Consider the following 25,059-nt stretch of genomic DNA (forward strand, 5'->3'; position numbering starts at 1 on the left):
GAGATAAACTGTCATCCAAGACCTCTAATCACCCTCAGCTGAGCCATCTCTGTCCAGCTGGTGCTCCTTCTGCCCACTGGCACAACCTTTATTGTTCATTTTCACACTAAAATGACTGTACATTGCTTTGTCCATAAATTTCTTAGCGTCCCTCTGTCAATCATGCTTGCTCAGCTATGATCCATTCAAGGACTGCTACAATTATGTCCAAATAATCTGAGTATCCATGCCCCAATATATGAAAAAACACACATGCACACACATGCCATAGTTAGTTATTTTATACCGATGAGCAGGTTCTAAGTGTTATTATTATTTTTAGACAAAATTACTTCTATGGACTGGAAGACGTCATGTGGGCTTTCAGTGGGGTCACTTTCAGTCTTTTAAATTAATGTTAATTTGTGAAACATTTTGTTACATCATTTAAGAGACAAAACAGACAGTCTTACTAAGAACTATATTTCTTTATGCCTCACGGTGATCCTCGGTCAACATCATTTGACACACCCACTTGGAATGAGGATTAGGTTGACAGAGATTTAATAAATGAGAGCATTCCCACTAATTTGAGGAAATCTCATGCTGAGAAGCAAAAACATAACAAATGTTTGTAAACTTTCTGTTGAAGTCACTTAACATACTCTTTAAAATCTGAAAGATAGACTGTGAACCTACTTTAAATGCCCTTAATGTCTTCCCATACAACACGCTGAATTTTGCATATTGTTAAGAAAAGACATGAAACATAGACAGAAACATCTGGTTTTACTTCTTAGAAAATGCAATAACTGTCAATTCCCTGCTCTTGGCAACTGCCCCACTCACTCACTAGGTTAACAAAGACAATTTAGTGTTTAGGAAGGCAGCTGGCTCTAGTTCCTTCCTTCCCAAATGGTCATCGCAATCTTAAACTTCAAATGTTTGTTTTACAACATAGGAAAACTCTCTCCTTTTAGATACAATAACTAAAAACTAGTGTTTGTTACTATAGAAAGCAATGCTCCCTCCATTAAATGCGCACGCGTGCACACACACACACACACACACCTGCTTGGAGAAAAAACGTGCAAGATTTTTGCTTGCAGAGGATTTCTAGAATTGATAAACTCCTCCATGAATATAAAGTTTTACCTACATGACTTTCCTAAGCTATTTCAGGAAAGGTATAGCATCGGGAAAACGGAAATTAGGGACACCTTACAAAAACATGGGAGTTTCTCAAGAATCCAATAGATGATTTGGGGCCCATACTTCAAAAAGTGTGGAAAGAAACTCTAGTACCCTAGTTCTCAAACTTCACTGCACTTCAGCATCCCCTGAGGGTTTCAAAAACTGTTGGGGCCAAAATCCCATTGCCAGAGATTCTGATTTAGTTAGGCTGGGGCCTCGCTCAGCCATCGGGACTTTCAAAGGCTCCCCAGGTGATTCTACTGTAGCAAAGAAGGGAACCGCTGCTCTAGTATGACATTAGCATTGACCAGTGAAGTTCCCATAACCCATACCTTCCATATGTTGGTTAGGCCAGTTTCATTCAGTTTTCTGGTTATGAAATGATATCCAGAAAAAATGCTTAGCCAAGTAAATCTGCTTTTAGAAATCTTTAAAACTACCTTCTAGAGTATATAGATAAAAAAAGTTAAATACATTAAAATTATTACATAGGAGGCAAATGGAAAAAGCGGGCTATTTATTAAATTACAAGGAACAGCAATGAATATAAGTAAGTGAAATGCCTTATATCCTTCCTTGTAAAAACAATAATGGGCAAATACAGAGGAAGGAGAGGATATGTTAGCTGCAAGAGAGCTGAACTTTTAACATTAGAGATTGAACATTTTAACAGGCATTTACAAAATGTCATAACGACAAAGGGAGAGGGGCCCCAGTGCCTGGAAGGGTGATCTAATTTCTGTTTACTCTGCAACTTTCAATGATAATAGGAGGCAATGATGCTAAGGAAAGATTAAAAAATGAGATGTGACCATTACATGTCCTTGCTTTCTGCTCCTCCCTGTACGTACCTAACACAAAGAATACTCAGGAAAGAAAGTTTTTGGAAACAATATAAATATGTTTAAAATTACCCAAAAACAAAGGAAATATGAACATCACAGAACCATCACAGCTTACAGAGCAACACCCTGCAGTGACTAAGGCCATGACACTGGACCCAACAGACCCCAACAGGAAGGCCGTGGGCAACAGCACATTCAGAGCCCTGCTGGAAAGGAAGAAAGAAGCACTGTGTGCAAAAGAAGAGAGAGCGCTTGGGTTGCAGGGAAAAAGGCGGCTTTGAGGAAAGCCCGTAGGAGGTCAAATGACAAGGAGGTGGGATGGCTGGAAAAGGACGTGGAGTGTAGACTAAGAGAAGGTAGATAACACAAGGTATAAACATCATGGTAAAAAACAAAAGAGAAGTGTATGTTCTCATGTCTGCTTTGAGGACTGCTATTTCTGTTACCTGCAAAGGGTACTTCTGTTTAATACTCTTGTATTTGGATTAGTATATCCACTTCTATACATTTCTCATTACTTTCCACTTTGCCCACCAATTTGAAACCCACAGCTAGTCAATGAGAATAGAAAAGTATGTTTGATTTATTATGTTTAAAACTGCTCTAAGTTTTTTCTTACTATTAGAAATGTATGCTCATAGGGGAAATTTTGGAAAATACAGAAATACAAAGAAGAAAATACAAACTGTCCTTTCTTTCATTACCTGGAGACAAAAACTGTTATCTTAGGGTTCTGTTTCCTTCTAGATTTTTTCTTTATATAGATATTACAAAACAACATTTTGAAAATATTAACTTCATCTATTTTATTTCTCCTGGGAGTCATGTTTCCCTTTGGCCATTCCACTGGTATAGTAAAGAGAAGTAGGTGATGTTTTCAGATACCAGCTCCCTCACTTTCTGCCCCTCGGTGGATCAAACTGATGATTGGGGCTCAGTAGAAATACTGAAATAGCTATGGGAGAACAAGAACATGGGGCTAGCTCCCCACTCTCCTAGTATAAAATGCCTCCCAGGGAAGCCCTGCAATTACTATGGCATCCTGTCTAGCATGAAAAGAACAGAGGGAGGTGTTTAAAGAGTGCATGGGAAAATGCTTGTTTCTCATAGCCAGCACAAGGTCTTATTGGAAGCACAGGCCACGTGGTGGGAAAACCAGGGCTGGCAACACCCGGAGGAGGGAAGCTCCAGACAAGAAGCAATGGCAGGGTGTGTGGTCAGCAGCAGCATACCGTGGCCTACACCCTAAGGCTAAGTGGGTCCAGTTATGTTACCAGCAGGTTGCATAAGGACCAAGTCCCAGAGACAAGGTGGTGAAGACCCTTAAAGACGCAAGATGATGAAAAAATCAAGGTTCAAAATTTATATATAAAATATGATATCAATTCTACAAGGGAGTCAGAATCTGCCGGTAGACCAGCTACTCAACCCTCCATTGCCAGGAGGCTGCTAAGCTTTACTGTGCACTTCCACTGGCCAATACGGTATCCATTAACCACATGAGGTTATTCTGCACTTGAAGGGTGATTAGTCCAAACTGTAATGTGCTGAGAGTGTAAAATATACAGCAGATTTCAAAGACGTCTATGAAAAAAAGAACGTAAAATATCTCATTAATAATTTTTATATTGACAGCATGCTGAAATGATAATGTTTTTGGATATACTGGGTAAAATAAATTTATTATTAAAGTCAATTCTACATGTTACTTTTTATATCTTTAAATGTGGCTATTAGAAGATTTTAAATTGCGTATGTGATTCACATAATATTTCTATTAGATAGCACTGCCTTGCACGCTGGGGAGGTGGAGGGATGAGGTGAAATTGTGGAGGATAATGAGGACCCTGAGGGGCATCACAACCTGCAGCTTGACCAGCCATCCACCCTTCCATTGGAGGAGGTTGCCTGACCTCCAGCAGAGAAATTGGAGTTTGTACTTTGCTCCCCAGAGAGAAAGAGAGAGTCTGAAATGAGGCCATTTTGAAATGAAAGAGCTCAAGACACTTGTAATTGAAAAGTTTCCATGTTTCTTCACTACCTTGCAGGAACAGAGCTCTTAAAGAAGTTGAGATCAGTTACTATTCTTCACACATTTGGGAGTGGTGTGAGTGAATATTTGACCTAGTGCAAATTAAAGTCTTTTATAGAATTGATATCATACTTTATATAAATCTTGAACCCTCCTTTGTTTTTTTTACTATTCTGCATACATTATTCTCCCACCAACAGAAAAACAAACTATATTGCCTTGCAAAACAGATTTAAAAAGTAATGCTGAAGTGGAATACTATTCAGCAATAAAAAGGAAAAAACTAGGGCTGGCATGGTGGCACAGTGGTTAAGTTCTCACGTTCCGCTTTGGTGGCCTGGGGTTCACTGGTTGGGATCCCGGGTGCAGACCTACACACCGCTTGGCAAGACATGCTGTGGCAGGCGTCCTACATATAAAGTAGAGGAAGATGGGCACAGATGTTAGCTTCCTCAGCAAAACGAGGAGGATTAGCAGTAGATGTTAACTCAGGGCTAATCTTCCTCAAAAAAAAAAGGAAAAAATACTGATACATGCTACAACAAGGATGAGCCTCAAAAAAATATTATGCTAAGGGAAAGAACCCAGATGCATTACTTTTATACAAAATGTCCAGAAAAGGCAAATCTACTGAGACAGAAATAGGTCAGTGTCATTGGGACTGGGAGTAGGATCAGGAATTAAGGCAAATGGGCAGGGGAGATCTTTTGGGGGGGGATGGAGAGGGTATAAAACTCAACCACAGCCATGGTTGTACAACTGCATAAATTTCCTAAAAAACCTTTAATGGTACACTTAAAACAGGGGAATTTGTGACATATAAGTTATTCTTCAATTAAGAGGTTTTTTCAATGTTAAAAGTAGCAGTATTAGTAGCTTCCCATAAATCATGCTGAATTTTTGCACGTTTTTATGAAAAGACACAGAAAGTAGAGAAGTAGAAGAAATTGAAAACTATCAGCCACCTTGGCTTTGGCAAGCAGCCCAATATCTACCAATTTACTGTTAGCATATCAAAAATAAAATGTAAACTATTTAGAAATTAGATAATAAAAATATATTTCAAATCTTATAGAATGTGGTGAAACATATACAGAAAAAAAACCCTTATATCAAAATGAATTTATTAGAAAATAAAAGAGATTGAAAACAAAATAACTAAAGCTTTCTACCCTACAGGACAGAAAAAGCTCAGTAATATTCAGGATCATGCTTCTTTCTCTGTCTTCCCTCAAACTCCATCCCCAATGAAATGAATTATGTTTCACCTAATCTAAATACTTCATAACACCTGTCACCTCTGCAGCCCCCTGCCACCTTCTAGTTCAGACACTTTTTCTCACATGCCTCCTAAAGAAAATTTATTACCAGCTGCTTGGTCACCAGTTTCTACTTATTCCAAAATAATTTCCAAGTCTTCACTAGGAAAAAACTATGAAATCTTCTGAAGAACCTAAGAGAAGTCTTGAACTGGAGAGCTCGTCTGGAAGCATGATCCTAGATTGCAGATCAAATTTGGTGTATATGTCAGCTCTCCCTAACAAAATTTCAGTGCCAAAAGTCAACAGGATTCTTTAAATGAAATTTGACAGAAGAATCACTAAGATAGTTTTGAAAAGAACGAGTGAACACTTGTTCTATCAGATAGCAAAACAGAATAATTAAAACAGCACAGTATCGATGTAGAAATATAAATGTAGATCAGTTTTTATTTAATCTAATCAAGAGTCCATATGGACATAAAAGCATAATCAGAAGTGAAATATATAATAAAGGTGGCATTTCAAATCAGTGGGTAAGGATGAGTCATTAAATAATTGATGTTGAGATGGTTGGTTATCAATTTAGACCAAAAAGTGAAAGTCAGACACTTAGCTCATATCATTCATAAGAATAAATTCCATACGGCTAAATTTTAGAAGAAACATGGGTAATATACAGTATTTTAAAAGAATTAGGCAGGTGTGTCTGCAGGGATACCACGTATCGTTTTGAAGTTTGTGCTTTGCAAAAGTGATGCCCGACCAGGATTATAAATGGGGAATGACATCCAGCTTTGCCTCTGCTCGTCAAATTACGTGTCCTGGTTTAGAAGGGGAGTCTTATCTTTTTCTAATTTGTCTACTTCCGGTAGGGGCTCTATGCACTTTGCCACAAGGAGGGGGCAACTTTTCTAATTGGCGCAGAAACCTTATACACTGGTGGCAACCAATAAATAGTAGTTAATAATAAACAGGTTGTTGGCACATACATAAAGGCTCTTTTTACACAATGGTTGCTATAAACTGAATGTGCCCCTCCAAAATTCATATGTTGAAATCCTAAGCCCCACTGTGACCGTATTTGTTTGGAGATGAGGCCTTTGGGAAATAATTACATGTAGATGAGGTCATGAGAGTGGGCCTTCAGGATTGGATTAGTGCCCTTATAAGAAGAGACACCAGAGAGCTTGCTGTCTCTCTCTCCCCAGCTTATGGACAGAAAGCAGCAGTCTATAAGCCAAGAAGAGAGTTCTCACCAGAAACCAACCATGCTGGCACCTTGATCTTGAACTTCTAGCCTCCTGACCTGTGAGAAAATAATTTTCTCTTGTTTAAGCCCCCAGTCTATGGTATTTTGTTGTGGTAGCCAGAGCTAATATAACAGTATTATATTGTAAAATGCATTTTTTTTTGTTTTTTATACACATATGTATGTAGGTACACATAGATGGTATGAGTGCACAAGTATTAAACAATTGATAACAGAAAGGACTTCTAGAGAAGAGACTGCATGAGGGTAGTGATCAAGGGGCACTTCTGCTTTAACCTTAATGTTTTATTTTTTGTAAGAATGACCTCATTATTACACGTTTCATTTAAAATTTATAAAATGTGGAGCCAACCCGGTGGCATAGTGGTTAAGTTCACACGCTCCACTTTGGAGGCCCAGGGTTCATGGGTTTGGATCCCAGGCGCGGACCTACCCACTGCTTATCAAGCCATGCTTTGGCAGTGTCCCACACACAAACTAGAGGAAGATTGGCACAGATGTTAGCTCAGGGCCAATCTTCCTCACTAAAAGAATAGTAATAAAACAAAATATATAAAATGCTTAAACATTTCAAGAAAAAATTATGTTAGAAGGTGTTTCATGTTTTAAAAAGTCAATATTAATAGCAATCACTTATATTTAATGAATTTTTACTATGTTCCAGGCAGAGTATTACATTCAATATCTCACTTAATCCTTGCAATAATCCTGTAAGGTAGATACTATTTAAGTCCTCATTGTACGGATGAAGAAACTGAAGCACAGAGAAGTTAAATAACATATCACAAGGTCACACAGCTATAAAGGATAGAGCCAGGATTCTAAGGTCAACGATCTAATTCTAGAGCCTTTCCTCTTAACCTCTATGGCATGTTGAGAAATGAAAATAGAGCATTAGAAAATTAGCAAGTTAGTGGAAATTTTGGCAAAAACAATTTCAGTAAGATGATGAGGGAAAAAGACAGACTGTAATAGACTGAGAAGGGAAACATAATAAATAAAATGAATTACTATATCTTTTTATTTTGTTGAACCACATGAAATTACTAATACTTAACCATTTTTGACCAAAAAAGTGAAATTTTCTTATGATTCAACCTAATAGATGTGCTAATTTATGAATATTATTTTCAAGAAACTTAATCTTAGAACTAAAAAATAGAAAAGGGAAATAAATAACAGAAATTTTCAAACCCTCAAAGCTGTGTGTGTGTTTTTAACAGATCTGGAAACTGTTTCAAGCCTTCTTATTCTGACATGAGAAAAATGTGCCTACAGTTAAAATATCAAACATGAGATTTGTGAATTGTATTTCAGTAGCAGAGAAAAACATTTTAACCAATCAACCAAATTTCTTAGTGTCAGGATAGTTACAAAAGAATACAACTTCTGGTTCTTGTCAGAAGCAAAAGTTACCAGCAATTTTTCCGTGTGGAAGTTCCTCTCCCTAAATCACAGAAGGAGGACTATGCTTTTATCTACAACATCATCCAAAATTTGCTGAGAATTATTTCCTGATATATTATCCTGATATTTCAACAGCCTCCCCCCACTGACTTCCCACTGGCATGCAAGCGCTGGAATCATAGTTATCTGAATCTATAACGTTTCACATGAGTGAACATCCAGATCACAGAGCCTTGAAAGTTGATAGCTCACTTAGCCCTCCAAAGTTATCAGGTCCAGTTTTACAAAGGACGAAATAGAGCCTTGTTGAGGTTAAATGAATGACTTTTCCCCAGGTCATACGCTCTGCAAGGAATATTTAAGACTAAAATCTTGGTCTCCTGGTTCCTAGGCCTTAGAACTCTTTTCACTATATTATAAATGCCTATTTTTTCCCTGTTATGTAAGCAGATTAATCTGATTTTCCTTTTCTTCTTTTCAACTGGAGTTCTGAGTCAGCTGATCTTGATAATTATTGGGACAGGAAGAAAAGACTGAAATAGCTCTGTAGTCAAAGAAAACCCCTGGCTGTGAGGGGAGATTCTATTAGAAGAATGTCGCCCAGACGCTGGGACCTCACGTCTCTTCAGTTTTTCCCACTCCCTTTAATTCCTGGGGCTCTCTTTTGTTTCCCCAGCAGAGTTTCAGATGATCGATTGGACCAGCCTTTCGGCCCCCACCTTGCCTTGCCCTTTAGTACTGAGCTGTGTGTGGGTTTTCGTCTCTGACCCATGGTATGACCTGTCTTCTGGAATCCACTTATATCTTGGGTTGTGCTTGTTTAACTGCTTTCTCACTGGCTGTTTTGACTCTTAGCTTTGAGCCCTGGTTTTGCTACATTCTCAGTTTTCTCCATAACACATTAAACTCAACTCTAAAATCCCTAGATACCTGGAAAATAATGTGAATTTCATCCGGAAAATCCTTAGACTTGCCTGGCATCTCTGTGGAACTCCAGATTCACTTTGCAGGCTTGGTGAGTGGAGTTTAGGATACTGTCCAATGGGTCACAAAGGAAGCTTTCTACATACAAATAAACCTCGTTGTATAAAATAGTTATGTCCTCCAGAGTTATGTATAAGTCTAAGGAAATTTTTTAGAGCAGTTTTAGGTTTACAGCAAAATTGAATGGAAAGTACAGAGAGTTCCAGGTAATGGTTTTTACATTGACTAACTGTAATGGAAACTTATTGTGATTTATGTTATGAAGTGAAAGATTTATCCTTAATTTATCTTTCGTGAAAATCCAAACAGGAGCTAGCTAAACTAATTAACTATGCCAGTTACCAATGTATTGTCTCTCAGCTCCAAATACACCCTTCATTGTCTGCTCTATGAAAATGGAGATGGCCCTGTCGTTGTTTCTCCCTTGCAGCTGGCACAATGTTAAGCTATGTCAGAAAAGGGTGCTAGAGGGACACTGAAGAAGGATGGGGCTTTCTTTCCTGGTTCCAGTGTTTACCCCTTCTTGCTCCTGCCACATGGCTGCCAGCAGCATGTGTGGGGGACACACAGTGGCACTTGTGCCCATGGAGTTCCGATGGCATCAAATTTCAGAGACACTCTTTTGGTCTGATTCCCACTGAATCTTGCAAGCATCCCAAAGGTTGACTTCCAGCTTTGGCCTCCTGCACCCAAAGTGTTTCCTGTTTGCCTGGTGACTATGAAAAAGTGCTGGTTGCACCCATCCCAGAACCTCTCCACCATGCAGCAGGCCACAACCACACCTTCTACACTGAGGTCTGAAGCCCAACTATGGGGGAGGGGAGGTGTCCCAGTTCCCAACTTGTTTCCTCCATGGGAACCCTCCTTCAGCCCTGGGGTATTCTTTAAACTTCTCTTTATCCCTTTATATAACAGAGAATTTCAGTCAGAATTAATAATTTTTAAACTTTTCCTTTTCAAATTACTTAGTTTTCTCTGCCTCCTCATTGACCCTGATTGATACAGTAACCTTGGAAAAATAATTCTAATTTCTCAGGGTCCTCAGTGTACTCATTCATAAAATGAGAAGACTGGGTTAGTTGATTTCCCTGCTCATCTGAATGATGGTTTCCTCCTTCTGGGTCAAAATATGAAGTCACAGCAGCTGCCAGGATCATTTCAGGCACGCAGTGGACAATCAGATACTATGGAATCCTCTGTGAGGGTTTAATGTGGGAAACTATCTAAGGAACAAAATGGAAAACTAGAGATTCATGTATGAATATGAGAATTTAAAATATAAGTATCATTTTATCCGTTTGTGAATACAAATATTGGAAGGATACATTAAGTATAGAAAAATGCTCCCTCTGATATTATCTCAACATTCTACAGAAGACTCTGTTTACCACCTCTCTTACCACACGATTTAAGTTTTTCTTTTACCTTTCTCTGTCTTTTACTGACTGTTCAGCCATTAATTTCTTCAGTTCTTCTAGACGCCGAAGATCTCTCATTTCCATTTCTTGCCACTTCTCTTCTTTCTTAGCCCAGTATTTTCTTATCTATTGGATAAATGTTACACAAAATTTAAATTAACAACAGATACATAGAAAGGGTGAGAAAAGTTATAACAACATTATCCATTGGTTCATACGGCAAAGATTGAATTTAAATGGCACTTCATCTTTTTCGTGTCTTAGATCTGCTTTCAACGTATAAGCAACAGAAAAAATAAATTAAAACATGAAGGTACGTGCCCTGAGAAACTGCATGGTTTAACAATTTCTGAGGTAGAAATGTAACTTGTGCTGAGACTTAAGGTTTTAACCTATGGCTAAAATAATCGACTTTCAGGTAGCCACAATAAAGGCATGCTGTTGTCTCTAAAGTATATGATCTACCTGTTACTCAGGAATATTTTTATCCCCTTATGGTAATGCAGCCTTTAACAAATATAGCATTAAACCTATTTTTACTTTAAAAGCATGAGTTTATTTATGCTAATGGACAGCAGGGTGTTGAAAGCTTTATGCTTCTGTGGAAGTGGCAGGAGATAGGTGGGAGGAAGGAGGAAAAGAAACAATTAGCAGGAATGTGATATATAGTAGTTCTGACTTATGTGGTAAAATAAAGGGCAAATTGATCAAGCTCAGAAAGGTGAAAGCATTGTTCTTACTAGGCCTATTTCACTTCCCGCCTCTGGAAACGGAGGCAGAATGAGAAAACCAGAAGTACATATATGCCATTTTCAGGGGGCTGAAGCCATTTTTTAGGGTTCCCCTAGTGATGGGGCCATTGAAGTTAATGTTTATCTGACAGTGGCCCATTCAACCACCCTTCTCTGCCATGTTGTGTCTGGGTCAAGAGACTGGATCTTGCTGGTAAAAAACAGAGTAGAGTACCTCAATGGTGAACAATAACGAGGGACTGCCAGCAGAGGGTCTGTTGTAGAGGATGGGTTAGCCTCACCCCCAAGGTGGCATTTTCTCTTTTGAGAAGTGAGTATGAAAAGCTAAGTGGTTTCTGGACGTGCCCTAGCAACATGGTCTCTGATCCTGGGAGAACCAAAAGGAGCATCCCAAGTACTATGGCCATCGCCATAGCAACTCTGCAGCAGAGCCTGCAAAACCAGCAGCCACCATAGTGACATCCATCAAACGCTTCATGAACAACTGGATGAGCTCAAGGTAAAATGATTCCGCTCCAGAAATGACTGAGATCTCAATTTAGGGAGAACAGATATGAAGCAGGAAAGGCAGCAGCACCAAAGACAGAGAATAAAAGAGAGTAGGAGAGAGAAAGGAAACCCTGACAGACAAAGTGTATTTCAGAGTCCTAACAGATAAATGCCAGGCATTCTTTTAGTACCAGATATGGAAATGTTAACAGTGATTAGGTTCTCTCTCTCTGGGGTTTATAAGTGATCTTTATTTTATTCTTTATACTTTTCTACGTTATCTTATTTTTTGAAATGAATGTATATTTCTTTCACAATCAGAGAAAATAAAGCTACTTCTAAACTAAATTTTGAAAAAGAAGAGATATTGGACTAAAGAGCATTTTTCTCTGGCTTCCAACAGACCAACGATGTTTGCTTACCCCCAGCATCAGCCTTGGAGGGAAGTCAGCAGTCCTTTTGCTGACAATTCCTTGACAAGTGGACCAACCCCAGGCTGCTGGTATCTTCAGATTGCTGACATTTGGTGCACTGTCCTGTGCAGGCCCTAGAAGTGTGTCACCCCTGAGGTGTTTTGGCATCTCAGAAACAATTATTTCCATTCTTGACTCTCTGGTGTTCTCAGTCATTGCTGCAGTCTGAGTTTCTCCCTCTCTCTCTCTCTCATAATTTACTCCTGCCCAATGCTTTCTCCTGGACCTTCAGAAACCTCTGTGTCATCATACAAAAAATCCACTACAACTTCAGCCCTCAGAATGCTACTTCATTGTTTTGACTGAAATTCTTTTAAGTGAAAGTTGCTCATCTTCTGATGCCTTATGGACCAGGCCACTAGGGAATGGTTTGGGCATTTTCCTCCTTGTTAATTGCTACTTTCAGACCATGATGATATCCCTGTCATGTACAATGCCTTCTTCATTTGATGTTTACACTATCTGGCTATATCATATTTACCTCTACCTGTCCTTAACACAGGCATGTGTGAATTTCCAAGTCACTCTCAAATATTCATCAAGAATTCAGATATCCAAGTCACAGCCGCACAGGAGTTGTTGTCCAAAATGACTCCTTCCACCTTCCTAGGCAACTTCAGCATCTGTCTGAACGCCCCTCCAACCTGCTAATCTCACAGTTCCATGACTTCCTCCATTCCGTGAGCCACTTCCTCCTCCAGGACTCTATTATCATTGAGAACAGTTCCAATTCTGGAATCTTCAATTATAGTCACCGATTTTATGAGCAGAACCTACCCTCTCTTTCCTCATCATCCTTTGTGTTCTGGTTGCATAATTTTATTCCTCTAAGACAGCCCGCATCACAAGGCTTTGCTAATTAGTATGCTTGTTTCCCTCTCCCACTAGACTGCAGAAACTGTGATTTACTTATTTTGTTGCTTCTAACAGCAACTAAAGTATCTTGAACATAGTATATACCTAATAAACATTTGATTGATGAATGAATTACACAACTGTAGAAACTGGTATCAAGTTTATGATTTCAACAGAATCTTCCCTGACAATCAGCATTTCTTTTATGAATACCCGGTCAGTGCCTCTCAATTTCTCATGGTGGTATTCCAAAACCTGTTCACTATGTTAAGCTCCATAACTGCCACTACTTCTTCACTTTTATCAGAGGAAATGGAAACTCTAAAAGATATTTTCCTTGATGTCCTGCCCCACAGAGGAAGAGATGTCCTTCCTTTTGTCCGAGACTTATCCCTCATCTGGGTTCCCAATCCTGCTCCCCAATTCCATCTTCCCCCTTACCTCACTCCATCATCTACCCCTCTCCACCCTGTACCTTCACCTCTTGGTCTTTATTGCTTCCTTCTCCTCACATGGAACTCTACACAAATACCACCCATTAACAAAAATTTAAAAGGATTTTCTTTAGACCCCCAAGACTGTAGCATCACACCCTTCATTGTTCTGTTTTCAGTCACATATCTCAGAATACTTACTGCCGTCCAATTTCACATCTTCCGTTTGACTCCTCACCCATGGCATTCCTACCTCTGCCTTCCATTCCAAATTCACTGCTTTCTCCAGTGACTTCCAAACAATCAAACTAAACAATTCTTTTCAACCCTGGCAACCCTGGTTTTACATAATGTTTCTGTGCATTTGATTCTATCAACCCTTATCTATAGTCTTAAGACATTATTGACTTTGGAATTCATTTATTCAACAAATATTTATTGAGCACATGCGTTAAGCCAGATACTATGCTATGTACTTGGGATACAGTGCTTAAAGAGAAATAAAGCCTCTACTTCACGAAACTGGGACTTTCTAAAAAGAGAAAGTTCATAAACAAGTAAATGAATAAACAGAATACTACATGTTAAGTTCTAAGAAGGAAATAAGTATGGTGATGGTGATGATTTAGAAAAATTTGGTTAGCACTATTAAAAGGCACTTTTTTTAATGCCATTTGGATCAAAACTTGAAAGATGAGAGTGAGACAACCGTGGGAAGAGATGAAGGGAGATCATTGCAGGAAGTGGAAGCACTAGGTAAAATGACATTGAGTGGGAAAGACCTCGCACATGTTCAGAATTGGGAAGAAGCCAGGGCTGCTGAAGCAGGTGGTGTGAGTTAAGACAGAGACGGGCAAGCTGGATGTGGGCTAGACGATTAGGCAAAGATGTAGTTCCAGAAAGAAGGAAAAGCTATTGAAGAATTTAAACCAGGGAGTAACATGATCTGACTTATATTTTTAAAAGATAGCTCTGGCTCTTGAGTAAAGAATGGATAGTAAAGGAGCAAAGGAGAAACAGGGGGACCAGATAGAAGAATAAGGCAAAAATGATCACTTGGACTCAGAAAGTGAAGTGTTCAGATCTGAGATGTGCTTTTGAGTAGAGTCAGAGTGCTCATTGAGGGATTAGATATGGAGGTTGAAGGGAAAAGGAATCAAGAATGATTCCTTGGTTTTTGCTAGAGCAACTGGTTGAATGATGGTACCATAATTGAGACAGAAGATTGGAAGATTAGCAAACTTGGAAAAGAAAGACAATGGAACTGAGTATTGAACATTAAACAGTTGACGTGACTGTAAGAAGTTTAATGGACATTCCAAATAAACATCTGGTACAGATGGGTGGCTCAAGGGAGAATTCAGGGATAGAGGTCTAAATTAAGAAGATATGCACTTAAAATGGCTATAATTGACAAGAAATAACAAGTGTTGGAGAGGATGTGGAGAAAAGGGAAACTTTACACTGCTGGTGGGAATGTAAACTTGTGTAGCCATTATGGAAAACAGTTTGGAGATTCCTCAGAAAATTAAGAATAGAACTACCATATGATCCAGCTATTCCACTGCTGGGTATTTATCCAAAGAACATGAGACACTAATTTGAAAAGATATTTGCACCCCTATGTTCAGTGCAGCATTATTCACAATAGCCAAGACTTGGAAACAACCTAAGCACCCGTCAATGGATGAATGGATAAAGAAGATGTGGTCTATATATACACAATGGAATACTACTCAGCCATAAAAAAGGTGAAATCTTGCTATTTGCAACAACATGCATAGATCTTGAGGATATTATGCTTAGCGAACTAAGTCAGACAGAGAAAGCCAAATACCATATGATTTCACTCATAAGTGGAAGATAAAAACGACAACAACAAACAAACAAATACATAGATACAGAGATTAGGTTGGTTTACCAGAGGGGAAGAGGAGATGGGGGAGGGAGAAAGGAGTAAAAGGGCATGTGTGTATGATGAGGGATGGTAATGAATCTTTGGGTGGTGAACATGATGTGGTCTTCACAGAAATTGAAACATAATGATGTACACCTGAAATTTATACAATGTTGTAAACCAATATTACCTCAATAAAAAAATAAATAAACTTAAAAAAAAATGGTACTTGATGCCAAAGGACTGGATGAGATCTCTTGGGTGAGAACATAAATAGAAGACAGAAGGTGGCCATGCACTTTCATGTTTCTCTGCCTTTTGTACAGTTTTCTTAAGTAGCATGACTTCCTTTCCCTCCTCCACCTGTCAATTTTACTCTACCTTTAAGACCAGAACAAATGCCATCTCCTCCTTGACGTTTCCCGTGACCTCTCCAGGAAAAATATTAGCTCCATCCTTGGCACACCAATGACCCTTGATTAAAGTTTACTACCCTCCTTTCTTTGTCCTGCCTTGATTCTTTTTCATGAGGCTCTGCCACTGGATTGCTACTGATATATCTGGGCATTTACTACATGCCTGGCATGCTCTGCCCTATCTCATTGCTTGCTAAATCCCTCATGTCTACCCTTTAAGACTCAATTTTAGCACTGCTTTCTCAGCCTTCCTCCCTCTCCCTCTCCTCCAGACATAGCTGGGTGTACCTTCTAAGGCACTATTTATATATCCTTAGCATAGCTCTTTCCATATTGATCTGCATCATTCTTCTTTGTATCCCTAGTACCTTGTATTAAATCTCACACATAACAGAGCTTAATTGATCATCATTAGGTGAGTGGAAGCTTCTTCTGATCTCTGGTCCGAGAATAATAAAGTTGTGGATGGGATTCAGGCCAGCAGTTTTATTTGCAAGGATGGTAAAGTTTGGACTAAGTACTTCCCTAAGGACAGTTCCATTCACTTTTCATCAATTAATAGGAGCAGGAAGTGTGTGTCAAGAATTATTGACTTTGCAAGCCTCAAACTAAAGTTAAGTCTAAGAGTGTGTAACTAGCCCTTTGGGACATTTGTTCAGACAGATTTTAAACACACTGCTTTTCAGACTTTTTGAGTGATCCTTATAATATTTCAATAACAGGGGAATCAGAAAGTTAGTGCACGTGTAGGAGTTGAATTTAAATCTTGTCTCTTGACTTTCAGATGAGGTTTCTAGAAAAAGTTTCCTTCTCTAAAAGACAAAACAGGCTCACATTATCCCCCATCTCTTCTTACTATCTCTGACTTGTATTAGATGTTCCTCTTTCATCATTCCACATCTTGTTCATTTTCATAAAGTTGTCGATAAAAGTGTAAATAAACTGAAGAAACTATTCTTTATAGAGATTTATTAGCCAAAATATGCTATCTTTTCAGAGGGTTTAAGATCATTTTTATATCCCACCTTACTTTTGTAATCTTCCAAACAATTTGTTTCCAATTAAAAACTCCACTAGTAAACATGTTTATATTAGAGTACATGAGAGTTTAATTTTTAAAAACTTGGACTAATATTATAAAACCATTCAATTATATTTTTTCAGTCCTTCAGTACAAGAATTATTGTAATTCAACAAGAAATAAGAATTTCTTGTTTACACATAGAAAGCAGAATGTTAGGACTAAAGCACTGTTGTAGGAAGATAGTTTGGTCCCTGATTTCAAGCAATCTTTGCGATATTGAATCTTTAAACAAATAGACTTCTGTACCTTACTCCCAGGTTATTATTTCAAAGGCTTTAATGACTTATTCAGGAGGAGGTCATAATTCTTAACCAGATACACAAAATATGTGAAATATGAAGTTCCAGTTCTAGTCCTCATAAACCACTGAGATAAAGCAATTTTTATTCCATTTTCTAGATTCTAATTTACTTAGCTAACTCTTTGCATCTTACAGATCTCTTTTCTACTTTTGGCCTGGAATATGCACCCCCACAAGAAAGTGGTGTTGCTACATATAAAAATATAACAAGACCTCTTAATAGAAAAGTATTCGTTGTTTTACTTTAAATTTTTTCCAGTTGTTTCGTTTGTATCAGCCTGTATCACATAAAATCACTACCAATTGAAGTATGACTCTTTTTTCCATACAATAAATTTGACAATTATCTATATTTCACCACGTAATTTTTCACATGTTTGTGTGAACTTTTAGAAGGTAAGGAACATGCCTTATACTGTAGTATTTATTTGTATCTGGTATCACACCTTGCAGCTGAGAGATGCAAGAAGTACATTAGTTAATCTAATCCAGTGAGAAACAATATGAAAAATTGCACACAAAACTCTTCTTATATCAACTCATATAAATCCAAAACTATTAACAAAGCATCCAAATGGGAGCCCTCCTGGTGGCATAGAGTTAAGTTCACATGCTCCACTTTAGTGGCCTGGGGTTCGCCAGTTCGGATCCCGGCACAGACTTGTGCACCACTTATCAAGCCATGCTGTGGTAGGTGTCCCACATATAAAATAGAGGAAGTTGGGCACAGATGTCAGCTCAGGGCCAATCACCCTCAGCAAAAGGAGGAGGATTGGTGGTGGATGTTAGCTCAGGGCTAATGTGCCTCAAAAAAAAAAAAAGGACATATGGACAATAACATTATAGGGACAATAACGTTAGACCATAGACAGTCAGAAGGCCAATTCATTCAGTCAAGTGGGGTATGTCGAGGTGCATTTAATCCCAACAGAAGATGAGGATATAGTACTTTTCTAAGTTAAACTGTCCATGGGAGCCAGATCGAAGGTTTTTTGTGCTAAAGATGGACACTTAGTCACTTCCATCCTCAAAACATTTCAGCCAACGTTCTCTCCTATATTTATGGTATAGAGATCTCTGTAGGCTTCAACCCAGGACTTGCTGAAGCTTCTGAACAAAAGTTTCGCTCCAAAAGAGCTTCTTTGCAGGGCATTCTTTATGCAAAGTTGAGAAAACGCTCTACATGTGTAAGAAATAAAAGCTAGGTCTTTGGTTTTCAGAATAGAAAGTCAACTTTGCCACCATCCTGCCTGGTTTTTTGAATTTAAAGGCTCTGCTTTGGGCCCACAATTCAGATCATTTGTATTTCAGCTACTTATCAGTGTCCTAAACTTGAACATTTTTGCCACCAATTTCCAACCTGACAAACAAGCACATCTACCTCAAGCAAAAGAGTAAGTTGTCATACTCTTTCTGAAGAATGACTAAGAAAATAGCTAGCAAAAGCCTTAAGAATTAAGAAATAAAGTTTAAGAATTAATAGACAGGGACATATGCAAAGATTTGTATATAGGCATGTTCATTACAGCCTTAAAAGGGTGAACAACTGGAAATAATATAACACCCTAAAATAAGAAATTGGTTAAATGCAATGTTTCACATAATGTAACAGTATGAAAACACTAAAAACTGTATGGTAGAAAAACATGGGAAAATATACAAGATATATTGATAAATGGAGAAAAATAAGGTTAAAAATAATACATGCAGTATGATTCTAGTTAGGCCAAAGTCCTTGTATATATAGAAAAAAGAATATAAGGGAATTGTTAATAATTTTCCTCTGGTAGTGGTTTAGGACTTGGGGTAATTTTTATTGTATTTGTTGTGCTTGTTTGTATTTTCCAAACTATCTGCAATGGGCATAAAATACTGTATAATTACAAAAGTATGTTTTTTAAAATTCTGGACAAGAAAAATCAGTATTTAGAAGGAACATCAATGGATATGACTATTACTCATTCCTGAAGTTTTCATATTCTATTCCTGTATCAAGTCAGATGACAAGAATACTGCGTATCCCTGAATATAACATTTCCGCCTTTTATCACCCTGCATGCGGCCTCACTTTCATGTTCTATAGAAAAGTTTCATGGAACCGTGATTTAATTTTATGCCATAGGCCTTACAAAGGTTGATGCAATATCATATCAGAATTGATTTAGAGTCTTCTGTAAAACTTCTACTGAAAATACTACCCACTGGGTGGTTTGCCTGCCTCCCCCCAGTACATACTGCCAGCTCCTGATTTGCTGGGATGTTGTCTATTATTAGCAAATAAGAGCTAAATGCTTCCTTTTAACTTTAATCATGTTCAATCACAGCACTCCTTTTTAGTCTTGGTTTGCTGACATAACTATATTCCCATCCTCTTAATTTTTTGTCTCTTATTCTCTTACTGATTTCCTATTTTAATGATTCCTAATAGGAAACAGATGGCATACTCAAAATTAGGATAAATCCAGAAGAATGTAATAAGGGGACAATTGACAAAGAAGGGTTGGAATGCAGGGCAATCACAAGGGACCGTGCAATAGCTGGGCTGCTTTACCACCTGTAGACAAGAGCCAGAGAAGTCTGTGTGGTAAGGGCCACCTGACAGGGGCTGAGACCTTGGGTGGAGGACACAGCTTGTCAACACAACTCTGCAGGGCAGGGAGCTGGAGGAACAACTCTCCCAACCTCACTCTTCTCCGTCATGCTCATCTCTGGTGTTCTACTTTGAAGCCAGAGGGCAAGGGAGCCATATAGGACACCTCTCTGGGCCACAGAAGAGAATGAAGAGTAGATATGACCCAAAGGCAGGATATCCAGCACAAGAGAATTAATGCTTTTTATTATAAATTGTTTGGAAGTAGGTGACGTCTATATGCATAAATAAATAACATGAATCTCTCTTAGGTGATGTTGACTTTGGCCACTTATGTGAGCATCTTTCCACAGCAGAGCTGCCTACTCAAATTGGTAATAGCTATTTTCTGCCGTGATGTAGCCTTATGTCCTTATAACATGATGAGCCAAGAAAGTATTCTGGGGTAAACACATTAGTTATCTCCCTCTTAATTGAAATGCCAGGTGGATTAAAAAATAACTGCCATGTCTTCTTTAGGAGTAAGGTCTATTTTCAGGATGAGTGTTGAAATATTACATAATGATCGTGTCGTATGTTGATATTGCTAAAATGAATTTGTCTGTAATCTTGTTTAATTTCTCTCTTTTCTCTATTCATTAAGAAGGGAGTATATATCCTGACGATGTTGTATTTCACAGCCTGAAGTGTCAGGGAGAGTGAAAAGTGAAAAGTAATCAAACCTCAGAGGTATTCAATCATGACTTCTCAGCGCTGAGGTGATTTTAGCAATCATTTAATCCAAACACCTCATTTTACAATTGAGGAGACAAAATCCCATAGAGCCTACATAACTTTCCCAAGGTCACCCACCCTGTTTATTTTTAAAGATTGGCACCTGAGCTAACATCTGTTGCCAATCTTTTTTCTTCTTCTTCTTCTTCTTCTCCCCAAAGCCCCCAAGTACATAGTTGCATATTCTAGCTGTAGGTCCTTCTGGTTGTACTATGTACGATGCCCCCTCAGCGTGGCCTGAAGAGGGGTGCCACGTCCATGCCCAGGATTCAAACCGGTAAAACCCTGGGCCATGGAAGCAGAATGGCGAACTTAACCACTCCGCCATGGAGCCAGCCCCTCACCCACCTTTTTAGGGCCTCCTAGTTGGCATTTTCCTCTATACCTCAACATCAAAGTATAGTTGTATACTGCTTGTTCATTAAATTCATTCATTCAACCAACATTTATTGAGTAACGTGTGCACTGGAGGTAAAACAATGGAGAAAATAGACAAATCATCTTTTTTTATGGGGCTTACATTTTAGAAGAAGAAGAGAAGACAGTCAATAAGTAAATAGATAGATGTCAGGGGGATGATGAAAAAATAAAGTAGGGTAAATGGACAGAGTGATAGGGAAGGAAGATGCTATTTTAAGTTTGGTAATCAAGAACGAACATTCTCTCTGATAAGATGACATTTGAGTGGGACCCTGAGTGAAGTGAGAGAGTGAGTTATGCAGACATCTGGGAGAGAGTATTCCAGGCAGAGGCAACAGCCCGTGCAAAAGGCTAAGGGGACGTGTGCTGGGTGTTTGAGGAGAAGGAAGGAGGCAGTTATGGCTGGAGCAGGATGAGCAAGGGCAAAAGTGACAGGATGTGAGATCCTATAGATACTGAGTGCAGTGCAGGGAGTGACATATTCTGACATGACTTTTAAAAACATCACTCTGACAGCTGCGTGGAAAATAGACTGGAGGGAGGGGATGGAAAAGGAGGAGGCAGAGAGATTGCCTAGAGATTAAAAGGTTATTATAATAGTTCTGATTTGAAAGGTAGAGCCTTCTATTCAGGACAACAGGTAAGGGTGTGGGTATGGGGTGTGAGGGGGAAAACTAAGAGTCAAAGATGATAAAGCTTTTGGCCTGAGCATGGGGAGAATAGGTTTCCGTTTGTTAAGAAAAGGAATACTGGGGAAGGAGTAGCTTTGGAGAGAAAAACAATACATTTTGGGTGTATTAGATTTGAGGCAGTGGGATGTGTGAGTTTGCAGCTCAAGAGAGAGGTCTAGAGAGAAATATTAATTGGTATTAGTCAGCATATAAATGGCATATAAATTATATTAGATAGTTTGAAATCACCTGAAAAGTATTTATACTTAGAGGCCTGAGTACTTAGAGGGCACTCCAAGCCTCAGAAGTTAGAATGACAAGGAGGATCCATCCAAGTTTATGGAGAAGAAGAAACCAGTGAGGTAAAAGAACAAAGAGAAAATGGCTTCCTAGTGGCCGAGAATCAGAGATTTCCAAGGAGAAGGCAGTGATCCCTTCCATCTTAATATTTCAAATAATGCAAGGACTGAGAAGTGAGCCCTGGAATTAGAAACTTGGAGATCAACAATGACCTTGACAAGCACAGCTTCGTAGGAGTGAGGGACAAACGGCTCAAGAGAGAATGGGTGGAAGGAAGTTGGAGACAGTGTGTGTAGGTTATAGAGTTGTGTGATTTTGTTAAGGCAGGGGATGTGGGGTCAGTGGAGAGTATTTTGTTAAATAGAGTCATAATGTTATATTTGTAGGTTAACAGGAAAGATCTAGAAGAAAAGAGGGAAATGATGGTGGGAGAGAGATTGGGAGGGACTTGAGTAGGAGTGAGAGAATAGGATTCAGGGCATAAATGAAGGGGTCAGCCCTAGACAGGAGCACAGACACTTCATGCTCGTAAAAGGAGGGAAGCTGGGTGATGGGTACAGATTCTGAGAGGCTGGTAAATGTGATATTGGAAGCCTGTCAAAATTCTCTTCTTTTGAAATAAGATGTCAATAGATAAAAAATCATATCAAAATCATTAATATTTTCTTCAGTCTACTTAATAAAAGAACAGCACCAAGGAGGCAAAGTGTTTTTTTACCCATTCATAACACACATCTTCTATTTGACACTTGAATTGTGATCAAACTATAATGGTATAATGGTCTAGTTTCCTGTAAAGTGTTTAGTCATAGTTGTTCATGAACCCAGAGAGAGAAATCCTGAAAGAATATTAAGAAGATTAAGGAGATAGACACAGTGAAACTGTGTGCACTTGGAGAACTAAAAAGAAATACTCCTAGTGAGACTACTAAAGAGTTTTTAAACGATCAATTACCCAACTATTTAACAGTTCTAAGTAAACTAGGACAGGACCAAAGCCATGACTATGACCCCAAAGCAAATAGTTTGAAACCCAGTTTTCTCAAAATTGATTAATCACAAAATTTACAGCAAACCGCAGTCAAAATGATGGGCAGCATAGCAGAGTGTTTAAAATCATGAACTGTGGAGTTAGATCTCCTGGATTCAAATCTAACTGCACCTCTTAATGGCGATAGGATGTTGGGGAAATTATGTCCCCTCTATGAGTCTTAGTTTCTTCACTTATAAAATGAAGATCATATTAGCACCTACCCCTTAGGGTGATTAAGAAGATTAAATGAACATAGAATACTGCCTTGAACGTTCCAAGCACCGTAAAGGTGTCTGTTAAGTAAACCAAATCACCATGAATAATCATGACCTAGCCAGAAAATATAGCCAAAAGTTGACACCTGGAGTTAATTTTTAAGACATTTCTTCTAAAACTGCCTATTGGAAAATCTTCTACAGAAAAACAAATACATCTGGCTCTTGATCATCCTGCCTTTTTTTTTTTTCCATCTGACTTTTTCTCAAAACTGTGTCCTGACAAAGAGTAAGAGATTCCATCATCAGTTTTTCCACTTTTTTAAAAAAAGTCCTAATGGAAATTTTCACTTTTAAAAGACAGCTGAAACCGGAAAAGTGAGCTTCTTGGCGTACCATCCTGCCTTTCTGATGCCTCTGGACTCATATGCTGAGAACTGACTCTACCTTGTCTCATATTACAAGGTTAGAATCAGTTAATTAATAAGCTTATGTTAATGTTCATTTCCGAATTTTAATAACAAAACAAGGAACTTATGAATATCTTTAAATGATATGATTCTTGATTTATTTCTTTTGGATAATTAAAACTCCCATACTACATTAATTTCATTACTCATACAATATTATTCAGAGGACTGGTATTAAATAAAGTCTGAACACTTAGTTTATTTTGGAGTCATTTCTACATAAAACATACATTAACTATCTTCTCCTCTTGACCATTATAACATCCTGATAGTTAATTTTCCCATTAGGTTTTGTAGCTCCCATGTTTGAGGTATTTTGTCAGATTCCCAAATAAAAAGGACTAATAATTAAAAGAAAAACACCTCCCCCAACTTTGACCGCAAGATCTCATTTCTAGGAGTTAGTAATCGAGAGAAGCACAAAACCGAGGGTGGGAAGTAGTTCAACAGATTGGTCCTCAGCCAGATGGGGATGCTTCGGCTCTAGTGGCAGGTGGTTCCTTTGCAAAAAGGATGTTTGCAGTGAGAGGTTTGGCTGGGTGGGTGTTAGAGCAGAGGTCAAACTGGTGTTCAGAGAGGTTCAAAGACATGTTTTCAGAGTCCAAGGGGTCTATGAGAGTTCTTGTATTCCATAATCTCCATTTAAGGAAAATGTAAAAAAGTGCTGTAAGCCTCACCTGAATGTCACTGCATTAAGGAGGGCTGTCACAGTGTTTCTGTTTGTGTTCACAATTCATTTGGTCCCCAGTGATATATTACATAAACTGATGATAATATTTATCGTGAGTTATTTTAGTCTAAGTGGAATCCGGTTAGACCAATCTCTCTCTCTCTTTGACACACACACATGCACACGTTTAGATTACTCAAGATTAAGAAGGAGCAGCATGAGGGAAAAGGACCTGAAAGAAATGGAGGATCTGAACCAGAAGGTGCCATCTCTAAGGGGCCTCTGCCAGGGGATGTTTTCCAAGCAGGGCTTTGATTTTAAAGGCCCTTTTCGCCACTACCTAAATCCCCAAGATCTCTGTCCCCCTCCATCTGCAACAGCAGAGCATTCACTGAAAATGAAAGGCAATCAGTCACAGACATTTGAAGGAAATTGCAGAGGACAGGTCCATATCCTGCAGTTCCTGCAGTGCACAGACGCATACAATAGCAATTAACGGCCCAAGCAAAAAAAAAATTAATAGAAAGAGAGTTGATGAACCCTATTTGAGTCAGCAGGGCAAAATGTTTATACTCTAAGGCCTGAACTTTGATCATTTGTGGCAAAACTAATAACTTTTATCAGCATAAGAGCATTCACACTAGGCAGCAATCAGATCAGCATGGGCCAGTGTGAGGGTAGACGCCCAAAGTATGGTTTGATGATCCAGGAGCAGGAAATAAGAGAAGAGGAGGTCTGCGCATGAATGAGGGCAAAGGCACCATCCTTGCCACCCTAAGCTAAGGCCTTCATCAGTATCACTGAGAGGGGCAAGAGAGTCATGC

The 25,059-nt window shown here is 38.7% G+C and overlaps 1 protein-coding gene across 14 annotated transcripts in view; it reads right to left on the reverse strand.

Moving 5' to 3' along the window:
- The window catches only part of CCDC148 (coiled-coil domain containing 148), a 239,841-nt gene that overhangs the window by 47,005 nt on the left and 167,777 nt on the right, over positions 1-25,059 (reverse strand). For all 14 annotated transcript variants that reach the window (XM_070241033.1, XM_070241031.1, XM_070241032.1 and 11 more), the window contains one exon: positions 10,399-10,517. In XM_070241033.1, the coding sequence (XP_070097134.1) occupies positions 10,399-10,517 (119 nt within the window). The remainder of the gene's footprint in view (positions 1-10,398; positions 10,518-25,059) is intronic.

Source organism: Equus caballus, chromosome 18 (genome assembly GCF_041296265.1).
Source record: "Equus caballus isolate H_3958 breed thoroughbred chromosome 18, TB-T2T, whole genome shotgun sequence".
NCBI classification, from domain to species: Eukaryota; Metazoa; Chordata; class Mammalia; order Perissodactyla; family Equidae; genus Equus; species Equus caballus.